Source organism: Meriones unguiculatus, chromosome 6, assembly GCF_030254825.1.
Source record: "Meriones unguiculatus strain TT.TT164.6M chromosome 6, Bangor_MerUng_6.1, whole genome shotgun sequence".
Taxonomy (NCBI): domain Eukaryota; kingdom Metazoa; phylum Chordata; class Mammalia; order Rodentia; family Muridae; genus Meriones; species Meriones unguiculatus.
Window position 1 is genome coordinate 23,218,817 of NC_083354.1, and position 19,989 is coordinate 23,238,805.

At 52.7% G+C, this 19,989-nt stretch overlaps 1 protein-coding gene across 3 annotated transcripts in view; it reads right to left on the bottom strand.

Moving 5' to 3' along the window:
- Igdcc3 (immunoglobulin superfamily DCC subclass member 3) overlaps nt 1-19,080 on the bottom strand; it is a 44,920-nt gene extending 25,840 nt beyond the window's left edge. For 2 of the 3 annotated variants that reach the window (XM_060384884.1, XM_021649574.2), the window contains exons 1-2: nt 18,728-19,079; nt 15,866-16,171 (exon numbers count right to left, since the gene is read on the bottom strand). In XM_060384884.1, coding sequence (XP_060240867.1) covers nt 15,866-16,171; nt 18,728-18,851 — 430 coding nt within the window. In that variant the 5' untranslated portion in view covers nt 18,852-19,079. Of the gene's footprint in view, nt 1-15,865; nt 16,172-18,727 lie in introns of all 3 variants that reach the window. The other variant, XM_060384885.1, reaches the window with a different exon arrangement.
- Nucleotides 19,081-19,989: the final 909 nt, after the last annotated feature.

The window sequence follows — 19,989 nt, forward strand, 5'->3', positions numbered from 1 at the left end:
TGAGAAGGAAAGGCAGAATGCCTCGGAAAAGGCATTCTAGAAGCGACAGGAAAAAAGAGCAGGGTGAAGTCTGGGAGGCCAGGAAGCAGGATTTGAACCAGGAGCCCTGAAGCCGAAGTTTTGAGGCCTTGCCAGAGGCTGGTGGGAGGATCAGTACCAGTGCCGGTTCCACATTGGGTTCTGGCCACAGACAGGTGAAAAGAGACTCCTCGTCAGAAACCAGGGGAGCCGGAAGCGGCTCATCATCTATCTGGACAGTAGGCCCGGCTAAGGGACCACTCAGAACTAAAGGAAACTGATACAGATGGGCAAGCTGACGGTCCTGCTGTGTAAGATGCTCCTGCCTCTCCATCATCACTGCCAGGCAAGACTACGGTCTTCTGGGTAGCACGGACGGCACACCTCTCCACATCGGAAGTGCCTTCCCTCCGCCCAGGGTTACAGGTGTGCGCCACGATGCCTGGTTTTAGTGAGCATCGCCTTTTCGACACAAACCAAAGGATTCTCCCTGCGTGTACAGGACTCTGTAGTGCCGGTGTCATTACCACATTACCATATCGAAAGCCCTTTGCAGGCAGCCACAGCCAGCTCTTTAATTGGAGCAACCATCTACTTTGAGAAATAGCATCAAAGAACAGAGGGCTAGGGATGTGGCTTGGATAGCAGCATGCCACGCACACACAAAGCCCGGAGTTCAGCCCCCCGGTACTGTATAATCCTAGCACCCGGGAGGCAGGGGGACCAGTTCAGGGCTATCCTCTGCTGCAGGGGGAGTTCCAGGCCAGCCTGGGCTGTATGAGACCCTGTCTCAGAAGAGAATGGATGAACGAGCAGCCACCAAGCAGCCCCTTGCTATAAGCGAATGTGTTTAACATTACCAAGTACTAGCTGTGACCACGACTGAAAAGCATGCTTTCAGAATTTAAGTGTGGCCCATTGTTTTCCTTACTCAGTTCTGAAGCAACCTTTTGGGGAACCCTGGTCCTAGCCCCAGATGTGATCACAATGTTTTCCTTCATAACACTAAGTAAACCTTTGTCATGGACTCCTATTTCTTCTGCCTGGGGCTGTGCGGGACCTCTTAAGCCCGCTCGGCTTCACAACACCTGCTGCTGTGAGCTACTTATGTTTGAAAGATCTGCTTAGTTAGTCAATTTAGAGAACACCAGAGCAAAACAAAGAGATAAAGGCAGAGTTGCTGTGTGCAGGGTAGAGGCAGGAGGCCTGGAGCCGCCCCTACCCCAGGCCCGCCCCTCCACCTCCCTCTTCTCCCAGGTCTCATTCTTGAACCCTTTTTGTAGAACCACAAGACCCTAAGAAATGATGTTTAGTGTTTGCTTTTCTACAGAGAAAAAGGATTTATCCAAGGAAACAGCTATTAGTAGCGGATCAAAGACCATTTTTAATTTGATAGAGGTCACCGCCTTCGCTTTGTGTGTGTATGTGTGCACGCATGTATGTACGTGTGCTTGTGTGTGCAGATGCACGCGGAGGCTAGAGGCTGAATGTCTGGTGTCTTTCTCAGTCGTTCTTTAAAAAAAAATTTTTTTTTTTCTAGACAGGGGTTTTCTGTTTAGCCCTGGCTGTCCTGGACTCACTTTGTAGACTAGGCTGTCCTTGAACTCACAGAGATCTGCCTGCCTCTGCCTCCCTGAATGCTGGGATTACAGGCATGCACCACCGTACTGGGCTTCAACTTATTTTTTAGATTTTTATTTGTGTGTGGTGCACACACCATTGGAGGCCAGAAGACTATGTCAGATCCCCTGGAACCAGAGTTGCAGGCAGTTATGAGCAACCTGGCCACTGGAAGTAGGTGCTGGGAACTGAACTGGGGTCCTCTGAAAGAGCAGAGTGTTCTGCTGAGCCATCTCTCTAGACCCAACCACCTCCATTTTTGCGACAGGCTCCCTGGCTTAGCTAGGGCTCGCCAATTTGACTAACTGAATACTTGCCCAGAAGTCCCCAGGGGTCGTCCTGTCTCTGCCTACCCAGTCCCAGGACTATAGGAGTGCACTGCTGTGTCAGGCTCTTTATATGGGACCTCAGGGTTGTGTGGCAATCACATCACCATCTCCCGAGACTGCTACCTTTGTTCTATAAGACTTCCGTGTTCAATCAAACAAAAAGTACATGTGCATACATGTGCAGGCGTGACTTCGTAGTTTGATTTCAGGGACGGTGCTGAGTGCTTAATCCTCAAGTATATTACAAATTGGAAGATGGTCAACTATTCAAAAGCAGGAACCTCCAGCTCTCGTTAGACTCTTTACTTTTAACTGAAGCCTATTTATTTCACCTCACAGCACTCCACAGCTAAGAGCTCTGAGGCGAAGAAGACGAGGCTAACAGTGGCATGGGTTTCCCTTCCCTTGACCACAGCAACATCCACCCGTGAGAATGCTTCAGTGCCACTATGTGTGTGAAGTTTACAGGTGACAGGAAGGTGGCCATGTGTATGCACAGACCTTCCAAAGAGGCACCCAGGAACTGGAGGAAAAGGGAGCGTGCTAGTGTAGAGTCTGGCCTGATACCGCTTTTCAGGTTGAGGTCAGTACCCGACATCCTGGAAATGCCTCTCACTCTCCTAGGAGATAGTCCCATAAGGGTGGGTGCTTGCTAAGGCTGTAAGTAATTAGAATCGGGCCTGAGGGTACAGTCAGGTGGAGAGAGATGGATAAAACTCTTTGGTCATGGTTGAGCTAGGAGCAACTAGCTACATCCACTGTGGACTCTGGGGGTAGGGACTGGGAAGCTCACTGAGGTTGGGTTAGGGAACGCCACCCTTGGAGCCCTTGGAAATGAACTCAGCTTCATTGTCTACCCCATCCTGGCTGTGTAGCTCCAGAGGGCAAGCAAACCACAGCAAGCAAGGTTCCTATCTTCTCACATCGGACTCCCAGTTCCATCCTCAGGACCAACTCCAGGCCACGCACAGAGGCTGCAGAAAGGAAGGCTCCTTCCTGTAAGCCTCTGCAGACCAGAGGGAGGCTGAGCCGTGCACACCTGTCCCAGCAGGACTGAGCCTTCTTAAGCCCCAAACAACCCAGCGGGTCCTCCTAAGAATGATGCGATAAAAAGCAGTCCAATGCTGTGCTTGGCGGTACATGCTTGTAATTTAGCACTTGGAGTTGGTTCAAAAGTAAAAATATAGGGCTGAGGCAGTTGTAGACTGCTTGCCAGCATGTGGGAAGTCCTGGGTTTGATCTCCGGCACAACGTAAATCAGGCATGGTGGCACACGACTATAATCTGAGATCAGAAGCTCATCGATATCATTGTCTGCATAGGGAGTTCAAGGCCAGCCTGGAATACATGAGACCCTCTCTTAATAAAAATAAATTAAAATAATACATTAAATAAAAAGCAGTATCATTTTTATCCCAGAAGCTTAGTCCCAGAACCTTCACACCAGGTTGCTGGTTGCGATCTCAATTTTGGCACAGTTTGATGTGAAGATGACTGATTTGGGGAGCCAAGTCAGAAACAAAGGAGGGAATAGAAATAGCAAACGGGCGCAATGCTGAGCTAATTTTATAAAATGCCATTATTGGTGATCTGAGGCAATAGAAACAGAGTATCCTAACGCAACCTGCAGGTGATGTTATATTAGACAGACAGGGCTTCTCTGGGGCGCTAGAGGAGTGTTACACAATCAGCAGGGATCTGAAGAAAATTAGGGTGAAGAGGACTATTGCCGAAAGAGTGTGGCATTCCATATAAGCTGGATGTAAGAGACATGGTGAACATCCCCCAAAATGAAAGGAGAAAATAAGCAAAGCTTGAAGATGGCAGAAAAAGATCCAGGAGTTGTTGTTTATCGCTGGGTTCCAATTCTCTAAGGACCTATTCAACTCTGGCTCTGAAATTAAAACCCAAATCCCATTTGACCAATCGGCACATGGGAAAGAGCATCTGGTCCCTTGCCATCTTCTGCCACAGCCCTACCTTTAGGACTTGGGACAAGGTTCTCAGTTTCTAGTGGTATGAAAAATAGACTACGCAGGAGGCTGGGGGGGGTTGCAGCAGCGTGAGCCTGCAGAGCAGCACCCTTCATTCTGCGGGCAGCAGCGCTGGCAGGGTGACCTGCTCCCCACACTCAAGTCTGGTAGCCTCCGAGACCTTCTGCTTCTTCCCTCCCAACTGCAAACTGCAGACAGATTGTCTAGCCCAGGCTCTTGGTCAGAAACCGTTGGCCAAGGCCAATGGGAAGAGCAGACCTGGGAACCCAAGGCCTTATCTCTCTTTCACGTTTCCCTACAGTTCCAGGTTCGCAGACTGAGTGGAGGTCAAGATTAGAGTTAACTAAGATGCTCCTGTTCAAGACGACTGCAGCGGACCACAGCAGTAGGGACCCTGAGACACTGGGCCCTGGAAAGCCTTGGCCAAGGATGTAAGGAGACTATGCAATGGCACTGACTTACATTCTCATCAAGGGGCTAATAAACTACCGAGGTGGGAGGCGGTAGGCTGCCAGGGGTTTGGAGGGCTCTAAGTGACCAACAGAGGCTCAAGGGCTGGGCCAGCGCAATTATGACACTCCAAAGTCATGTGACTTCAGGCTGAGCACTGGGCAGAACCAGAAGTAACGTGGCCTGGGGAGACTGGAGCCTCGAGCATCATGGCTGTCAGCTGAGTCCCAAGAGAGTCTCGGAAGCCACAGTCCTCCGCTTTTACGTCTCACCCAAGTGACACAATGCCTGATCTGTTTTGGGGGCCTCTCAGCTACCCCTCACTAAGAAGGATCTCTGTGGTGCACCCTTCTGGCAGACAGATAGCTACCTTTTACCTTTTCTACTGAGCAGGCTGCTGTACTGTTCAATGTGGCCAAGAGGGCAGGGGGACCAGCACAGACTTCTCTCTAGATTAGTGGGAGGAGCTGCTCATCTGGTCTGCACAGCAGGCCGGGAGAGGCTATAACCTTGGGCAGAGGTATACGGGTAACTCCTGGAAGCATTAGGCCATCAAGCCTGCCTTGGCCAGGGGACAGCACAAGGACAATCAGCAGCCAGTAGCTGCTTCCTCCAGGCTGATTATGGTTCTTCCCTGACACCCTCCTTCCCCTCCCCCTCCTGCCAGGACCCCTGGGGAGAAGGAGCCATCACAAACCAAGCCAGTTCCTCTCCTGTGATTTGTTCTGAATTTTCAAACAAAGAGTAATTATGACAGATGCGAAGCAATCAGCATCATTATGCGTGAGGAACAAGAAAGTGAAAGGGAGCCTAGGGACCCTGTTGGGGGCTGGGGGGAAATTTGTCTTCCCTCCTCAGGAAGAGGCAACTCCCACCACTGCCTCCTGCAGCCCCATCAAGCCTCCCAACTTGCTCCCTTAGAGCACTACTCCGTCCCTCTAGGAAGGAAACCAGACCGGGAAGTACACAGCAGTTACTCAGGGTAGGGCAAGAGCCCCCCCCGCCCCCCGCTGGCTTCTAAGCTAAGCTGTTTCCTCTTCCCCATCCCCACGTGGCGCGGGTACTGGGGTGTTCCAGCTGGCACTGCAGCAGGCTGACCTGGCTCTGAATCTCGGCTTCCCTACTTCCAGGGTACCCTTGAGCAAGTTATCAATCATCCCAGACCCCCATTTTCTCATCTGTAAACAGCCCTAGAAATAGTCACTGATGGGACTCTTGTGGGAATTAAGTAAATGAGCCCAGAGAGGGCTTATCACAGAGCAACCTCCCTCCCCCCCTGGCCATTTTATTATTATTATTATTATTATTATTATTATTATTAGCTGGTTCTCGAGGGCCAACTCCTGCCCCGTCCCCTGCATCCAGTGTGCTTTGGGAACTCATGAAGTCCTCCGTGATCTGCCCTGGGTGTCAAGCAGTCCACAACAAAAGCAAACTAGAGACGTACATATGCCGGTGTGTCCCAGGGGAGGGGCGCAAGGCGCCTCCCGTCCTCGTTCTGAAGTAGGGAGCAGTCAGGTTCTTAGAGAAAGCCAGAACTCTCGACAAACCAGAGGGTTTCTTAAACATCTGCCATGGAAGTGGCTGGGCAAATGCCTTAAGAATGGAGAAGAGAAATGGAGTTGGGGGAACTAGGTTTAGGCTGCCCTGCTTCTCGAAGGAAGAAAGAACAGTTTGCTGCCCAGGCTGAAGGACTGAGTCTCCTTGGGCAGGTCTTGCCCTTGAAATCTGTTTTTTTTTTTTTTTTTAAGTTTTGTTTTGAATGGTCTGCAATGTGCATCCGTGTGAGCGTATGACTCGTGTGTGCCGGTGGCCAGAGGAGAGAGAGAGAGCTGGATCCCTTGGATCTAGAATTACAGATGGTGTGAGCGGCTGGATGTGGGTGCTGGGAACCGAACCCAGGTCCTCTGCAAGAGCAGCAAATACTCATATCTTTCCAATCCTGAAGCCTGGGCTTTTAAGTCTATAAACCCAAGAGTGGTGGTGCATGCTTGTAATCCTAGCACTAAGAAGACAAGTAAGACTGCCATGAGTTCAAGGTCAGCCTGGGCTACATAGAAAGACTCTGTACAAAAGAAAAAAAAAACAAACAAAACGGAGCTAGATTCACTCTCCAGTTTCTTCTGGTTTCTAGAAACTAGGAAGGCTAGTCAGGTCCCAGTGGACTGAGCATTTAGGTTCCTTTTCCGAAGCATGCTGTCCTGTGAAAGAGCTATGACTTGGTTCTCTCCGATGGTGGTCTGCCCCTCACCAGCCCCTCCTCTTCCTTTAGGTGGTCTGGTCTCCATCTGCCCACCCTGAGTCCCCAGGGCCTCCTGACAGTCTCCACTCCCTCACATTCCAGTGGCCTTGGGGGCAGCAGCCAGACCAGAAAGTCCAGTTTCTGCCCATTATCAATTGCTAGCATCTCTTTGCAACCCAACACCAGCATTCCAGAGAGCAGCCTAAGGCTGCCCCATCTCACAGTCAGGGTCAGTGTCCAGCTAGGAGGCAGCCAGTTTCTCAAATTCCTCCCAGGGAAGACTGGCCTCTGGGGAAGCCCTTACTCGTGGGGGAGCCTACGGAGCCCTTCTTTTGGGGTCCTCTTTGGCTCTCTGCAGAGGCCATCTGTCCCATAGCGGAGGGTTCCCTGGAACACAGTTTAGAGAGATCACTGTGGTGGAAGGTAAGAGAAATGGCAGGTCAGTAAAGGGGGAAAGAAGGCCTGAGGAGAAGGTAGGGAAAACAGAGAAGGAGAGACTGGTCCTGGGGGATATTAAAAGGCAAACACGTCAAAAAGTTGCCTCAGTGGAAGGCAGGGATGAGTAGTGTGCTCTGAGCACCAAGATGGAAGCGATGTAAGATTCAGTGTTATGATTAATCTTCTGAAATAGATTTGTACTTTGGTTTAGAAAAAGATGGAAGTGACGGCGGGAGGTGGTAAGGCGCAGTCTCCCTTCTCTGCCTGAGCCAGGCCAGCCTGTGCCTAGGCTCGATCCACCTGGCCCTCTAGCCCCTCTTCAGGCCTTTCCCCCCTTCCTGACATTGGACTTCAGGCGACCAGAGCCCCTCCTTGGGAAGTGTACAGCCATTCCCTTTCCTTTGAGATTAGCAAATATGGGGGGGTGGTAGCAACTCTTAGGTCAGGGCAGCAAGCTCACGAATGAACGAGAGGTTCTGTGGGGTGAGTTAACACGTGTCTGTAGGCTCGCTTGGGATGGCAGACAGATTTGGGGAACCACCTAACGAGTGAAAACTAGGAGCTAGATGATTGGGAGTTACAGCCATGCCCACTGGCTTACAGTCTAAGGCCTGGCGCTCCAAGCAATGGTCCATGTTTCAGCTGCTTCCTTCTCAGCTCGGTCTTTTAGGATGGGAAACTATCAACCATTTACAAGGCCTACGCCAGCTCTACAGCTGGGCTAGCCTGCTCACACGGGGTGGGGAGAATCCCACAGGGGAGCCCTCTGAGGAGAGATGAACCTAGCCCAAGCACCTTCCTTTCTCTCTCTCATACACACAAACACACAAGGCTACAGCCAGAGAGAAATTTAGGGTCATAGGTTAGCTGCACACAGGGTAGACATCTTTGATGGAATTACTCACTCCAGTTTAAACAAAGACAGAAGGAAACTGTCTGCTTTGCCTTCTGTTCCATTCCACTTTTATTAAGAGAGTGTAAAATAACCTTTAAGATACTGTGCAAAAGTTTCTCTCCAAGACACGTGCGCACACGCACACACACACACACACACACACACACACACACACACACACACACCAGCCTGCAGGGGCTCTGGAGAAGAGAGAGAAAGGCAATACAAGTAGGCCAGGAGTGAAAAAGTCCTTTCTCCCTAGGGGTGGGAAGGGGGCAGAGGGCTAAAGGGGGGCCGGGGGCCTGTTTCATTTGCAGGCTGCAAATGCCTCTCCTATTCAAGGGCCCACATTCCCAGCCCAGGCGCCTGGTCACTGACAATGCGGGGACAGGAACAGAGAAGATTTGCACATTGTGTTTAAGGGGCCAGCTGGCTGCCTGCGACAGTGGAGCCAAGGTGTGGGAACCAGAAGCACTCAACTTCCACACTCCAGTCCTGCTGGAGGGGTGAGGGGCAGCCCCGAGCCCTACACGGAGCTGGAGGCCTCCCTCCCATCAGGCCAAAGACCCTGTGGCTACAGGAGGACCCATCTGGCCAGAGAGGAAGACCCAAGGCAGGAGATCAAGACCCTACACAGACGAGAATCAGGCAACTGAGTGTGAGTCTTCAGTTCTAGAGAAGAGTGGGTACCTCATTATCCTGTCCTGTGTGAACACGCTGTACTTGCAGACCCATTCGAAAACATACATTTTGGGCCCAGAAAGCCACATGTTCATTTAGTTTTGACCAAGCTTTTCAGGCAGGGCACGTGAGAAATACAAAAAATGAGAAGCTCCCCAGGAGCTGAAGAGACAGATGGAGTGCGTAGCTATAAAGCAGTTACTTAATGCAAGCAGTGGTCACCAACGGGAAGGGCTCTGGCCTGAATGCCACAGACCACAGCCGTTCCCACCACAGGAGAGGAGGAAGAAATGACTGTACGTTAGCCCAGGCTGTGGTGGCGCGCGCCTCTCATCCCAGCACTCGGGAGACAGAGGCAGGTGGATCTCGGTGAGTTTGAGCCCAGCCTGGTCTACAGAGTGAGTTCCAGGGCAGCCAAGGCTACACAGAGAAACCCTGTCTTGAAAAAAATAAAAATGACAGTAAATTAAAGGACCGGAGAGGAACTGGGTAGGGGGAGAAAGGCAAAAACGAACAGGGGAAAGTCACAGCAAAGGCAGGTCTGTCCTGAGACCCTTACAGCAGAGGTGGGTCTGGGCTACATTCTCTGTGACTTGTTCACACGTCCAGGACTCCTGGGGTCCCAAGACGGCCTTTCTACTCTCTTTCTCTTCTTCTTATCTTCCCTCAAAGCTTCTCTGTAATTTTTTGGTTTGGTTTGGTTTGGTTTTTTGAGACAGGGTTTCTTTGTGTAGCCTTGGCTGTCTTAAACTTGATTTGTTTAAACCACCAGACCTGGCTTCCTCAAAGCTCAAGAGTGCCAAATATTGGTCTCCATGTGGGCTTGGGAGACAGCCTCGTCAGTAAGTGCTTGCCTTGTAAGTGTGAGTTCAGTCCTAAGTTCAATCCCCAGAAAGTGCTGAGAGAGAGAGAGAGAGAGAGAGAGAGAGAGAGAGAGAGAGAGATCCTAGTGCGGGGGAGGTGGACACAGGGTGGTCCCTGGAGCTCTCTGGCCACCCAGCCTACCCCACTTTGAGAGCTCCAGGCCGGTGAGAGGCCCTGTCTTAATAAATTAAGTGGGCTGGCTGTGGTGAGCCACGCCTTTCATGCCAACACTGCTGAGGCGGAGGCAGCTGGCTCTCCGTCAGTGCAAGGCCAGTGTGTTTCACACAGTGAGTTCCAGAGCAGTCAGGGACACCCAGTGAGACTCTGTCTTAAAAACAAAACAAAAAAACCCAAGGTGATGGCACCTACAGAATGACATCCAATGGTCCTTTGACTTCTGTACTCACATGCACACACCTGAACACACACACACACACACACACACACACACACACACACACACACGACACTTGTGAGGGATGACTGGCAGGTAAGAGGGGCTCACCCTCCCCCATTTGTCACATCATGATTGAGGTGAACTCCCAGCAGGAAGTATGTCTACATGAGAACACTCACCCACCAGTTGACACTTCAGCTGTAGCGCCTGCTTCCAGTCCTGACGGTAAACAGGTATGTGTTTAAAAAGCAGAGAGGGCCATTCCCCAGTGTTCCCTCAGCTGGGTTGCTCTTCAGGGAGACTAGGAAAGCTGTAGTTCCACACCCTGAGCCTGGGCAATCAATTACCAGCCGACAAAGGCCTTCACACTTGCCAGCCCCAGTGCCAGGACCCACATCACCCATCATTTACTCAGGGTGTTGTAAATATTCCGCATCTCCCACGAAGTGTCACCTCCAGCAGCTGCTGCCCATACTTTTCTTGACTCCAACCATCTAGTTCCAGATCTACAGAGCTGACCCTCCTGCTCTCCCTCACGCAGCTCTTAGATGTTCCTGAGTCTGAGCCCTGGGTCCCTCTAGGAATCACACCACAGCCAAGACCGGAGCCACATCTCCAAGCAGGAATGGTTTCCACTGTTAGTTCCTTATCGTTGGCAAGAGCACGGGCTGTCCTGGGCTCCTCAGGCACATAATCCTCAGGGAATCTGGGGCTTCAAGAGCTTAAGTGACTTGCCAAGGTCCCAAAGCCAGCGGGTAGTGGGGGTCAAGGCCCCAAACCACTGAGCCCTGGTCTGCTTGCTGCTCCAGCCCACACCGGAGCTCACTATTGGGCCTGCCCAGCCTGGCTTGAACAAGTGTTCATCTGACATTAGCAGACACCACCAACTCTTACCCTGGATGCTCATTATGCTTTTCCTAGGCTCCAAGTCCTTTACTCCACTACCGCAAAGACTGTTTCCAAAGCCTGGATATGCTGAGGGCAGAGACTACGGCCTTTGTCCAAATGGGGCTACAGTGGCTCAGGAGGGCTAGGAACACTTGCTCAGGACCTCTGAGCAGTGAGTGGCAGAGCTGGTTCAAGCCCAGCCTCTGCTCCTGGAACCCTTGTTCTATGGACTTCACAAGGCCACCTGCAGTTTCCCAAACTAGAGTTTATGTTGTGGGTCAGCAGTGTTGACACTACCGGGCTCTCGTTAGATGCAGCAAGCCTGGACCTCATCCAGATGTTTAGTTTCAAAGTCCTGTCTTATCCGGATCCGCCCCCAGCCTTTCGGGGTGGTCAAGATGGGTTCAATCTGGGAAATCCTGCACTTGATCACAGTGTTTCTCTTCTGTGGCCCCAGGAGATGGGGACCAAGAATGAAGAGGCAGGATGGAGAGCATCTGCTGGAGGGCAGATGGCTAGGAGTGAATCCCGTACTTGTCTCTACCTCCTAAGACTGACCCACTCCTGCCTTTTAAATTTTTTATGGTGTATGTATGGATGCGTTGCCTGCATGCATGTCTATGTACCACATCCATGCCCAAGGAAGCCAAAAGAAAGCATTCAGTTCTCTGGGACTAGAGTTACAAACGGTTGCTGGGAATTGAACCTGGGTTCTTTGGAAGAGCAACAGGTGCTCTTAATCACAGAGCCATCTCTCTACCCCTAAGCCCATCATCCTTTTTTGAAGTAAATCAGACACAAAAATCTCACTCAGCAAGAGGGAGCCGATGCATGCGACCACCCAGGGTTTTAGCACAGGGTTTCTGTGGTGGTTAGGTCGGGGAAGCACTAGGACAGAAAAGCCCACGGTCTTATGGCCTGGTAGATTTCCCTAGAGCCTTCTCTGAACGCTGCAGTGAATTCCAACAGGTGAGAAAGCCCAGGCTGGGAGTGGAGTCAGGCAGTTAGTTCTGTCCAGAGATGACCTCTGTGGTAGCCAAGATTACATTTAAAGGTTTTGCCTCTGAAGCTCACTTTAAACAAACATGGCGTTTTTGTTGACATGTTTTCTTACTGAGCTGCTCCTGTTTGTCAGGCAGAGCTTAGGATGCACTGGCTCCTGTGACTCTCCTTCAAGGTAAGATGATATATATGTATGCGTCACGGTCCAGGAGGCTCGGCCAAGCGAACAGGAACTCCACACCATCAAGTCTGAGTTAGAATCTTGAGATCATGAACTTGAGAGCTTAGAACCTGGAGCTGCTGATCCCAGACTGCAGTTCCAAGGCTAAATCAGCCTTCGTTTGGCATAGCCCACCTTTGGGCAGAAGGTGGTTCAAGGAACAACTGGAGTGGGCAGAGTGCCCTCTGGCCTAGAGCTTGGTTGCCCCAGCAGCCCTGCCTGCGAGCAGTGCCAAGCATGCCCCTTTCACCCAGCCAGCCTCCGTGGAGCACGCGGAGAGGCAGGCGCCTGGAGGCTAGCACTCCTTTTCCTCAGCCATCTTCCCCTTTCCTACAACATCTGCAGTGCCAGGAGGCAAGGCCAGCAGATGACTACCGAAGGAGGAAACTGAGGCTGATATCAGCCTGGAATCTTTCCAGGGACATTAGCCTGGGAATCAGCCTGAAGTAAAAAGATGGAATCACTTACACAGTTGCTTAGGGCCAAAGCAAGTCCCTACAGGGCACAGACTTAGAGGGAAGGGGAGAGTATATCAGACCGACGCTTAGAGACAACTCTGTTAGCTATTAACAAGACCAACTCTACCCACAGCTCAATTCCTTACATTCCTGGAATTTAAAGAAACAAACTTTTTTTTTTTTTTTAAAGACAGGCTCTCTCTATTTACCCCTGGCTGTCCTGGAACTCAATATATAGACCAGGCTAGATTCACTATATAAACCAGGCTGGCCTTGAACTCACAGAGGTCTGCTTGAAACCTGTGAACTACCATGCACAGTTCAAACCAAATTATCTCAAACTTATCACCACATATAGAAAAACACATTTAGTAGCTGAGGAATTGGCTTAATCAGTAAAATGCTTGCTGTACACTGGTGAGGACCTGAGTTCAAATCTCCAGAACCAATGTAAAAAGATGGATCGAGGCTGGGGTGGTGGAGACAGCAGGATCTCTGGAGCTTGCTGGACAGCTGGTCTAGCTAAATCAGTGATCTCTGAGTTCAATGAGAGATACTGTTTTAAAAAGTAGGTCAATAGCGATTAAGGAGGACACCTGACATCAACTGCTGTCCTCCACACATATATACACATCCCCTTATATGTGTACATACATGACATATACACACATACAATGAGGCTGAGAGAGAATGCTAACCTAGTATGTTCAAGTCCCTGGGTTTGACTCCTAATATGAAAAGAGGAAGAAGAGGAAGAGGAAGAGGAAGAGGAAGAAGAAGAAGAAGAAGAAGAAGAAGAAGAAGAAGAAGAAGAAGAAGAAGAAGGCATCTACCTTTTTTCCCCTCTTACAGCTCTTCTCTCTCCTTCTGAGGCTTTACCTCCCAGGATCCTTTGGGGTGATTCTAAGGCCATGAACATGGCCTTAGAACATGGCCTTCCATGTTCCACCCCCAGTGTGTCTGTCATGGCTCTGACATGCCCCACGGAGAAAGCTGCCAAGTATGGTGACATCAAGAAGGTGATGAAGCAGGCATCCGAGGGCCCACTAAAGGGCATCTTGACCTACACTGAGGGCCAGATTGTCCGCTAAATCTTTAACCATGCCACCCACTCTTCCACCTTTGATGTTGGGGCTGGCATTGTTCTCAATGACAACTTTGTAAAGCTCATTTCCTGGTATGACAATGAATACGGCTACAGCAACAGAGTGGAAGACCTCATAGCTACATATGACCTCCAAGAAATAAGAAGCCTTGGACTGCACATCCCTGCAAAAACTGAGAGAGAGAGAGAGAGAGAGAGAGAGAGAGAGAGAGAGAGAGAGAGGCCCTTGGCTGCTGCAGAGTCCCCATCCCAACTCAGCCCCTCAAAACTGAGCATCTTTTCAAAGTTTCCATTCTAGACCCACGGAAGAGGAAGGGGGCTTAGGGAACCATACTTTCTGGAATACCATCAATAAAGTTTACTGTACTCACAAAAACAAACAAACAAACAAACAAAGAATGGAATAAAACAGGGCAGGGTGCGGTAGGCAGCATTTTCCTGGGAAGTCTCATTCCGCCCACCCCCAGACTCCAGGTCTTCCTGTTTCCCACCCTCCACCAATACGCCTGGCCATCTGCTCAGAGGCTATACAGGCTTCCTTGCCTGGTGGAGAGGGCCAGGGCCAGGGTGGCTGAGCCAGAAGAGACTCCCATCTCCAAGTCCAGGGATGCTCCCCAGCAAGCTCCACATGGGGGCCTGGATAGGCCTTCCTCAAAACAAAGGGAGCATCCTCAGCCTAGCTAAAGGCTCCTGCCTGGAACAATTCATTGCTCGCTAGCCTGTTCAAAGTGACAGTGTGGATGTCCTAGGAGCCAGAAAGGAAGTTGTCAGTCTTCTCAGGGAAAGAGGTGGCACAGGAGTTAAGCAGGAGGGTATAGCGTTCAGGATGCCCAGGTTGCAGTCTGGCTTTCCCGCCTCCAAGAGAGAATGTTAGCACTGAAGCCCACCCTCCCCCAGCCCAGCCCGTCTCTAAAAGGAGAATGTTAGTGCATGTCTCCTCAGTCACTGTGAAGATTCAGTGAAATAAGTCACATAAAGCCCAGCATGCAGCAGGTGCTAAATAAATGCTGCCTAGCATTATTACCAAAGCCAAAGCGGCTTTTTAAAGGACAGCTGCCTCCCTGAAGTACAGAGATTTAGGATGGAGAGCACTGTTCTCTGGTCTCAACTCCTGACGTTTCTCAAGAACAGTGTCCTTCCTTTTCTTTCCTCCTTCTTCCTTCCTTCCTTCCTTTCTTCCTTCTTTCCTTGTTTCTAGTTTCTTTCTTTTTTCTTCCTCTTCCTCCAATAAATTTCTTTAAAAAAAAAAAGATTTTTTTATTTTATGTATATGAACACTGTTTTCATGCACACCAGAAGAGGGAATCAGATTCCATTACAGATTCCATTGCAGATGGCTGTGAGCCACCATGTGGGTGCTGGGAATTGAACTCAGGACCTCTGGAAGAGCAGCCAGTGCTCTTAACTGCTTAACTCTCCAGCCCTAATTTCTTTTCTTTTTAACATCTATTTATTTGTTTGTCTGTTATGTGTATGCATGCTCAAGGGGGGGGGGGGGGGATGCGTGCGTGCACGCACTCGGAGGCCAAAGATCAACTGCAGGTGCCTCACTCAGCAACACTGTGGTCTCTCATTGGCCCCTCAGGCTTGACAGTTCAGCTGGGCTGCCTGGACAGTGAGCTTCAGGAATCCTGTCTCCATGTGCCCATTACTAGATTGCAGGCTTTTCATGGGGTGCTGGGATCAAGGTCAGCTCCTCCGGCCTGTGCACCAAGCACTTGCCAAGCACGCTGCTTCCCCAGCACCACCTACTGTGTGTTGTCGTCTTGTTTTTTATTTTTTTTAAATTGTTGACTGGTTTGAGGCTCCATTACTGGCATAGTGAAGTCTTGTCCTACTCAAAATGTTTCAAAGTTAACCTATAAATTAACATTTTTTGTGTCATTAAAATGACCCTTCGGAAATCTAGGGAAGGCAAATCTTTCTACGCTCAAACACCAGAACTGTATTCAATGCACCAGGACGCTCGTGGCGCAACGTACCCATGAAAACCTGCCAGGCTGAGCAAAGACATGAGGAGGCCCTGCCCCCAGCCTGCGAGTCTTCGGCTTCATTCTTGTCAGCTTACATCCCACTCACTAAAAAGGGCACATGACAGCTGCCCCATCCAAAGTCACCACTGCGCCGCCTGTCAAGTGACCCAAGCTAGAAAGTTTGTGCTTTCGAGTTTCACAAAACTGGGCCTCCGGCCCTGTCCTCAGGGTGTAGGCTGACCCTGGTCACCAGCCTGCTTTACACAAAGGGGGAAAAGGAAACCTACTTACTTGCAGCCTGGATACGAGCCTTCCGACTGACCAGCAGCCCAAAGCGGTTCTGAGCTACGCATTCGTAGTCACCCTCATCTGAAGGGCCACCTCCTTCCTGCAGCCGGAAGTGGTGGATCAGCAAGGAGCCGTTGGCCATGAGGGTGGAGCGGGCGCCCTCAGGCAGCTCTGCTCCGTTCTTCCTCCAGGAGACCTGCACTGGAGGGGAACCCTCCACTTTGCAGCCCAGCACCATGGGCTGTCCAGGGACTGCAATATCATCATTTGGCTCCACAGCAAATGCAAGTTCGTTAGGGTGGCCCAGACCTGAATCGGGAAATTGAAGGAAAGGAGATGTTAGCGTGGAATGTACACACACCCAGGAAGAATTCCATACACAGAGATCTCAAGCCCCATGGTTCTGTGTACACACCACATCCCTGTGCTGTATCTGTTAACTTCATAGAGATCCCTCTTAGACACAGAACTTTTATTTATTACCAAATGCCATCCTGTGCAGTATGTTCCTCAAATCCAACCACTGCAGGAGTGAATGCCAATTGTTTCACTTCGTCTTTCACAGATAAACTGAAACGTGGAGATGTTAGGTGACTTGTCGGGGACAAAAGAATTGGCCATTGCAAATCTGAGTCTTGGAGGGCTGGAGAGATGGCTCAGTGCTTAAAAACACTGGCTGCTCTTCCAGAGGACTCAGGTTCGATTTCCAGCACCCACACAGGGACATGGCAACCATCTGTTGCTGTGGATCTGCTACCCTCTACTGGCCTCCATGGGACCCAGGCACCAAGATGCACCCACACACATAATAAAATGAACTAAAAACAACCTAGAGTATAAAAAGCAAGGTTGATGTCAACCCTCTGCTGCCACTTTTGTAGTCACCCTGCACAGGCATGGAAGCCTCACAGGCTCTCAGGAGGTGACCTTAAAAACTCAGGGTATTCTGGCTTCCCCTCATCTACTATTTAAATCAAGGAAAACAATGAGGCTTGTGCCCTGGGCGTGTTTGACATGATTAACAAGAGAGCACTGAGGAAAATAAAAATCGCTAAAGCAATGTGGAGGGCCGGGATGTAGCTCTCTGCCTGGAGATGTTAGGTGGCGTGCATAAAATCCTGGTTCCGGTCCCCAGCGCCGAAACCCAACATAGCTGCCTGTAATAGCACTGGTGAGGTGAAAGTGTGAGGCTCGAGAATTAAGCCAGGAGATATTTTGGCTGTCCACACACAAGGGAGATAAAGATGCTGCCTCACTGTGAATTAAAAAAGAATTAAGCCTTGTGTGGTGGTGCACGCCTTTAATCCCAGCACTCCAGAAGACAGAGGCAGGTGGCTCTCTGAGTCCCAGGCCAGCCTGGTCTACAGAGCGAGTCCCAGGACAACCAGTGCTACACAAAGAAACAAACCAAAACAAAAGACCCTAAAAAGTGGAGTGAGATAGTAATAAATCAGGTTTCCACTTGCTGGCAAAACTATCAAGTCTTGGACCAATGCCTGGTCAGGAGCAGCAGGTATGGGCCCAGAACTCAGGACCCTTTCCTCATACTCTGGGTGTTGGTCCTTTGGCCTTTGTTATAAGGAGCGTTGGGGAATAGTAAACACCAATTTACATTTCCTAAATTTATCAGGAAGCGCGCGCGTGTGTGCGGGCGTGCGTGCGTGTGTGTGTGTGTGTGTGTGTGTGTGTGCGCGCGCGCCTAGAATCTTCACTCCCAGTTAACATCAGGATAAAAACGAGCGAGCGGACGAGGGATGGTGTCGCCCGGGCAGAAGGAACAACCACTCGTAGCCCAGAGGTGACAGCAAGTCTCTCCAGCGAGCAGTTTACCACAGCAGCTCTGACTTCACTCCAAGAGGAACGGGCCCTGTTGGTCTCACAGGGCGGGCACACGGCCCCTGCTCACATTTCCAGGGAACTAGGGTCCCGGACCGGCTCCTCCCTCGCAGACCCCGGCCCTTCCCCGCTGGGAGAGACCTGGTCGGGGCGGGGGTCCGCGCACCGCCTCCGCTCTGGTTTACGACGTCTGAGGCTCACACTCCTTCAGATCCCTCGCATCCTCCTCACAGTCTCAGTTTGAGCCGCCTCTGCCCCCAGCCCAAGCCCGTGGCAGCCACGGGAGATGAAGTTTCTCCCGGGTGCAGAGGCGATATTTGGCTTCTTGGTAGGGATGGAAGGGAAGAGTTCAAACGTGTGTCCGCGGAGGACCTGAGAGGGAGGAGGGCCTCGATTCACGCCCTCTTTGGGTGAGGTGAATCTTTTGCAGCCTCAGCGGAAGCGGCTGGTGCCCGGCGAGCCCAGGGCAGACCCTCCCGGAGAGCTCCCCCGGGGAAGGGCGGGGCCTGGCGGCCAGGCGGCAGCACCTCCGCCCGGGCTCTCCCGGCTCCTGCAGGGTCGCCCTCTCCGCCCCCGGGAATCTCTCCTTCCTCCTCCTCACACACCCCCGGATACCCCGGGACTCAGTCCCAGCTCTAAGCCCCGGGGGATGCCCTCTCGGCCGACGCGCCCCGGTCTCGGGCCCGGGCTCCTCAGAACCCCCTAGCGGGGCTGTGCGCACCGGGCTCGCCCTCCTGGGCTGGGACTCGTCGGCCCTTTCTCCTCGGGCTTGTTTCCTGCGGCCCCCAAGGCCAGCTGCCTCCCCAGCTCCCGCTTTGCGGCGCTCCGGAGTCGGGGTCCTGTCCGAGCCCCGGCCCTCCCGGGGTGCTGCCCGCCCGGGTCCCTCACACCCCAGGCAGCCCGACGGAGCGGCTCTGCCCGCGCCCGCAGCGCCGTCCCGCCGGGTCCCTCCCGCACGCGCCCCGGGCGCAGGTCCGCGCGGCGTCCCGGGGTCCGCGCCTTCCCTCCGGCTCCCGAGCCCCTGCTCACCCCAGCTTGGCGCGGGCAGCGGCAGCAGCAACAGCAGCAGCAGCAGCGCCAGCGGCAGCGGCAGCGGCCGGGGCCGGCGCAGAGCGGGTGGGCGGCGCGGGGGCGCGGAGCGCAGCGCAGCCATGGGGCTCCCGGTCCGCGGGGCTCGGAGACGCGCGGCGATGCCCGGGCGGGGGCGGGCGGGGGGGGGCGCCCTCGGCTCACAGCGTCCCGCGGGGCCGGCGCCGGGGCCGGGGCCGCGGCTCGGGCCGGGGCCGAGCCCGGGCGGCGGGAGGCTGGGGCCGCATGCCGGTCCTAGCGGGGAGCGGGCTTCGCGGGGCGCGCCGCTCGCGCCATCTTGCACCCACCGCGGCGATCTGTCAGCCGCGCCCGGGGTGCGCGCTCCGCACTCCGCCCGCGCCCGCACCGCCCTCCTCCCCTGCCCGCCGCCCCCCTCTCCTCCCCTCCCCCAGCCCCTTCTCCCCGGAGGCCGGGTCTGGGGAACAAAAGAGCCGGCAAGAGCTTTAAGCGGCCGGACATTCCCGGCTGCGCGGCGGACGCGCCCCCCTGCGCTTTGAACTGCAGCGGGAGCGGCGGGCGCCGACCTGGGCTGCAGCCGGGAATCCGCTCCTCGTGGCTACTCCGGACTTGAGGGTCTGGGAAAGTGACGACCGTGAGAGAGGGTCCCGGCTGCGGAAAAACGCGCAAAGCCGAGGACTTTGCCTCCCCCACCCCTCTGCGGTGACCTCTTCCACAATGTCCAGCTCTCGGTTTTACAGACAATTCCCTAAAAACTGCTCAAAGTTGTCAGAGATTCCGTATTCTCTAGGCGCCTCGTCCTTCTTTTCAAGGGATAGGTCGGGTAGCTGCAAGACTGGCCTCTCTAGAGTGAGGTGAGTTAGGGCACTCCAGTAGATGATCTGGGAAGGGCAACCCCGATGTGACAAGAGGAAGGGCCCCTAGAACCCCGAGATCCAGCCGCTTCTTTCTGCGGTCCAGCCCACTCCTCCTCACCGAGCTGGTCTGAAACCTGAAAACCACGCTATCCGCGCTCAACTTCGCAGATCTTTAAGAGCAAAGGGCCAGGCGGATGACCAGGTAGCTGAGTGAGCAGCAGGAAGTCACGGTCGCGGGCGCTGTCTCCAGGCCGTGCCTGATAGTTCATACGTGGGAAGACAGCTGTGGAGAGAGACCTATGTATGCTGCGCCGCAGAGATCTTGAATCTTGGCCTCCCTGACAGGGTATGGGGCTCTAGCGTTCCAGTCCCTCTTACCTCTCACAG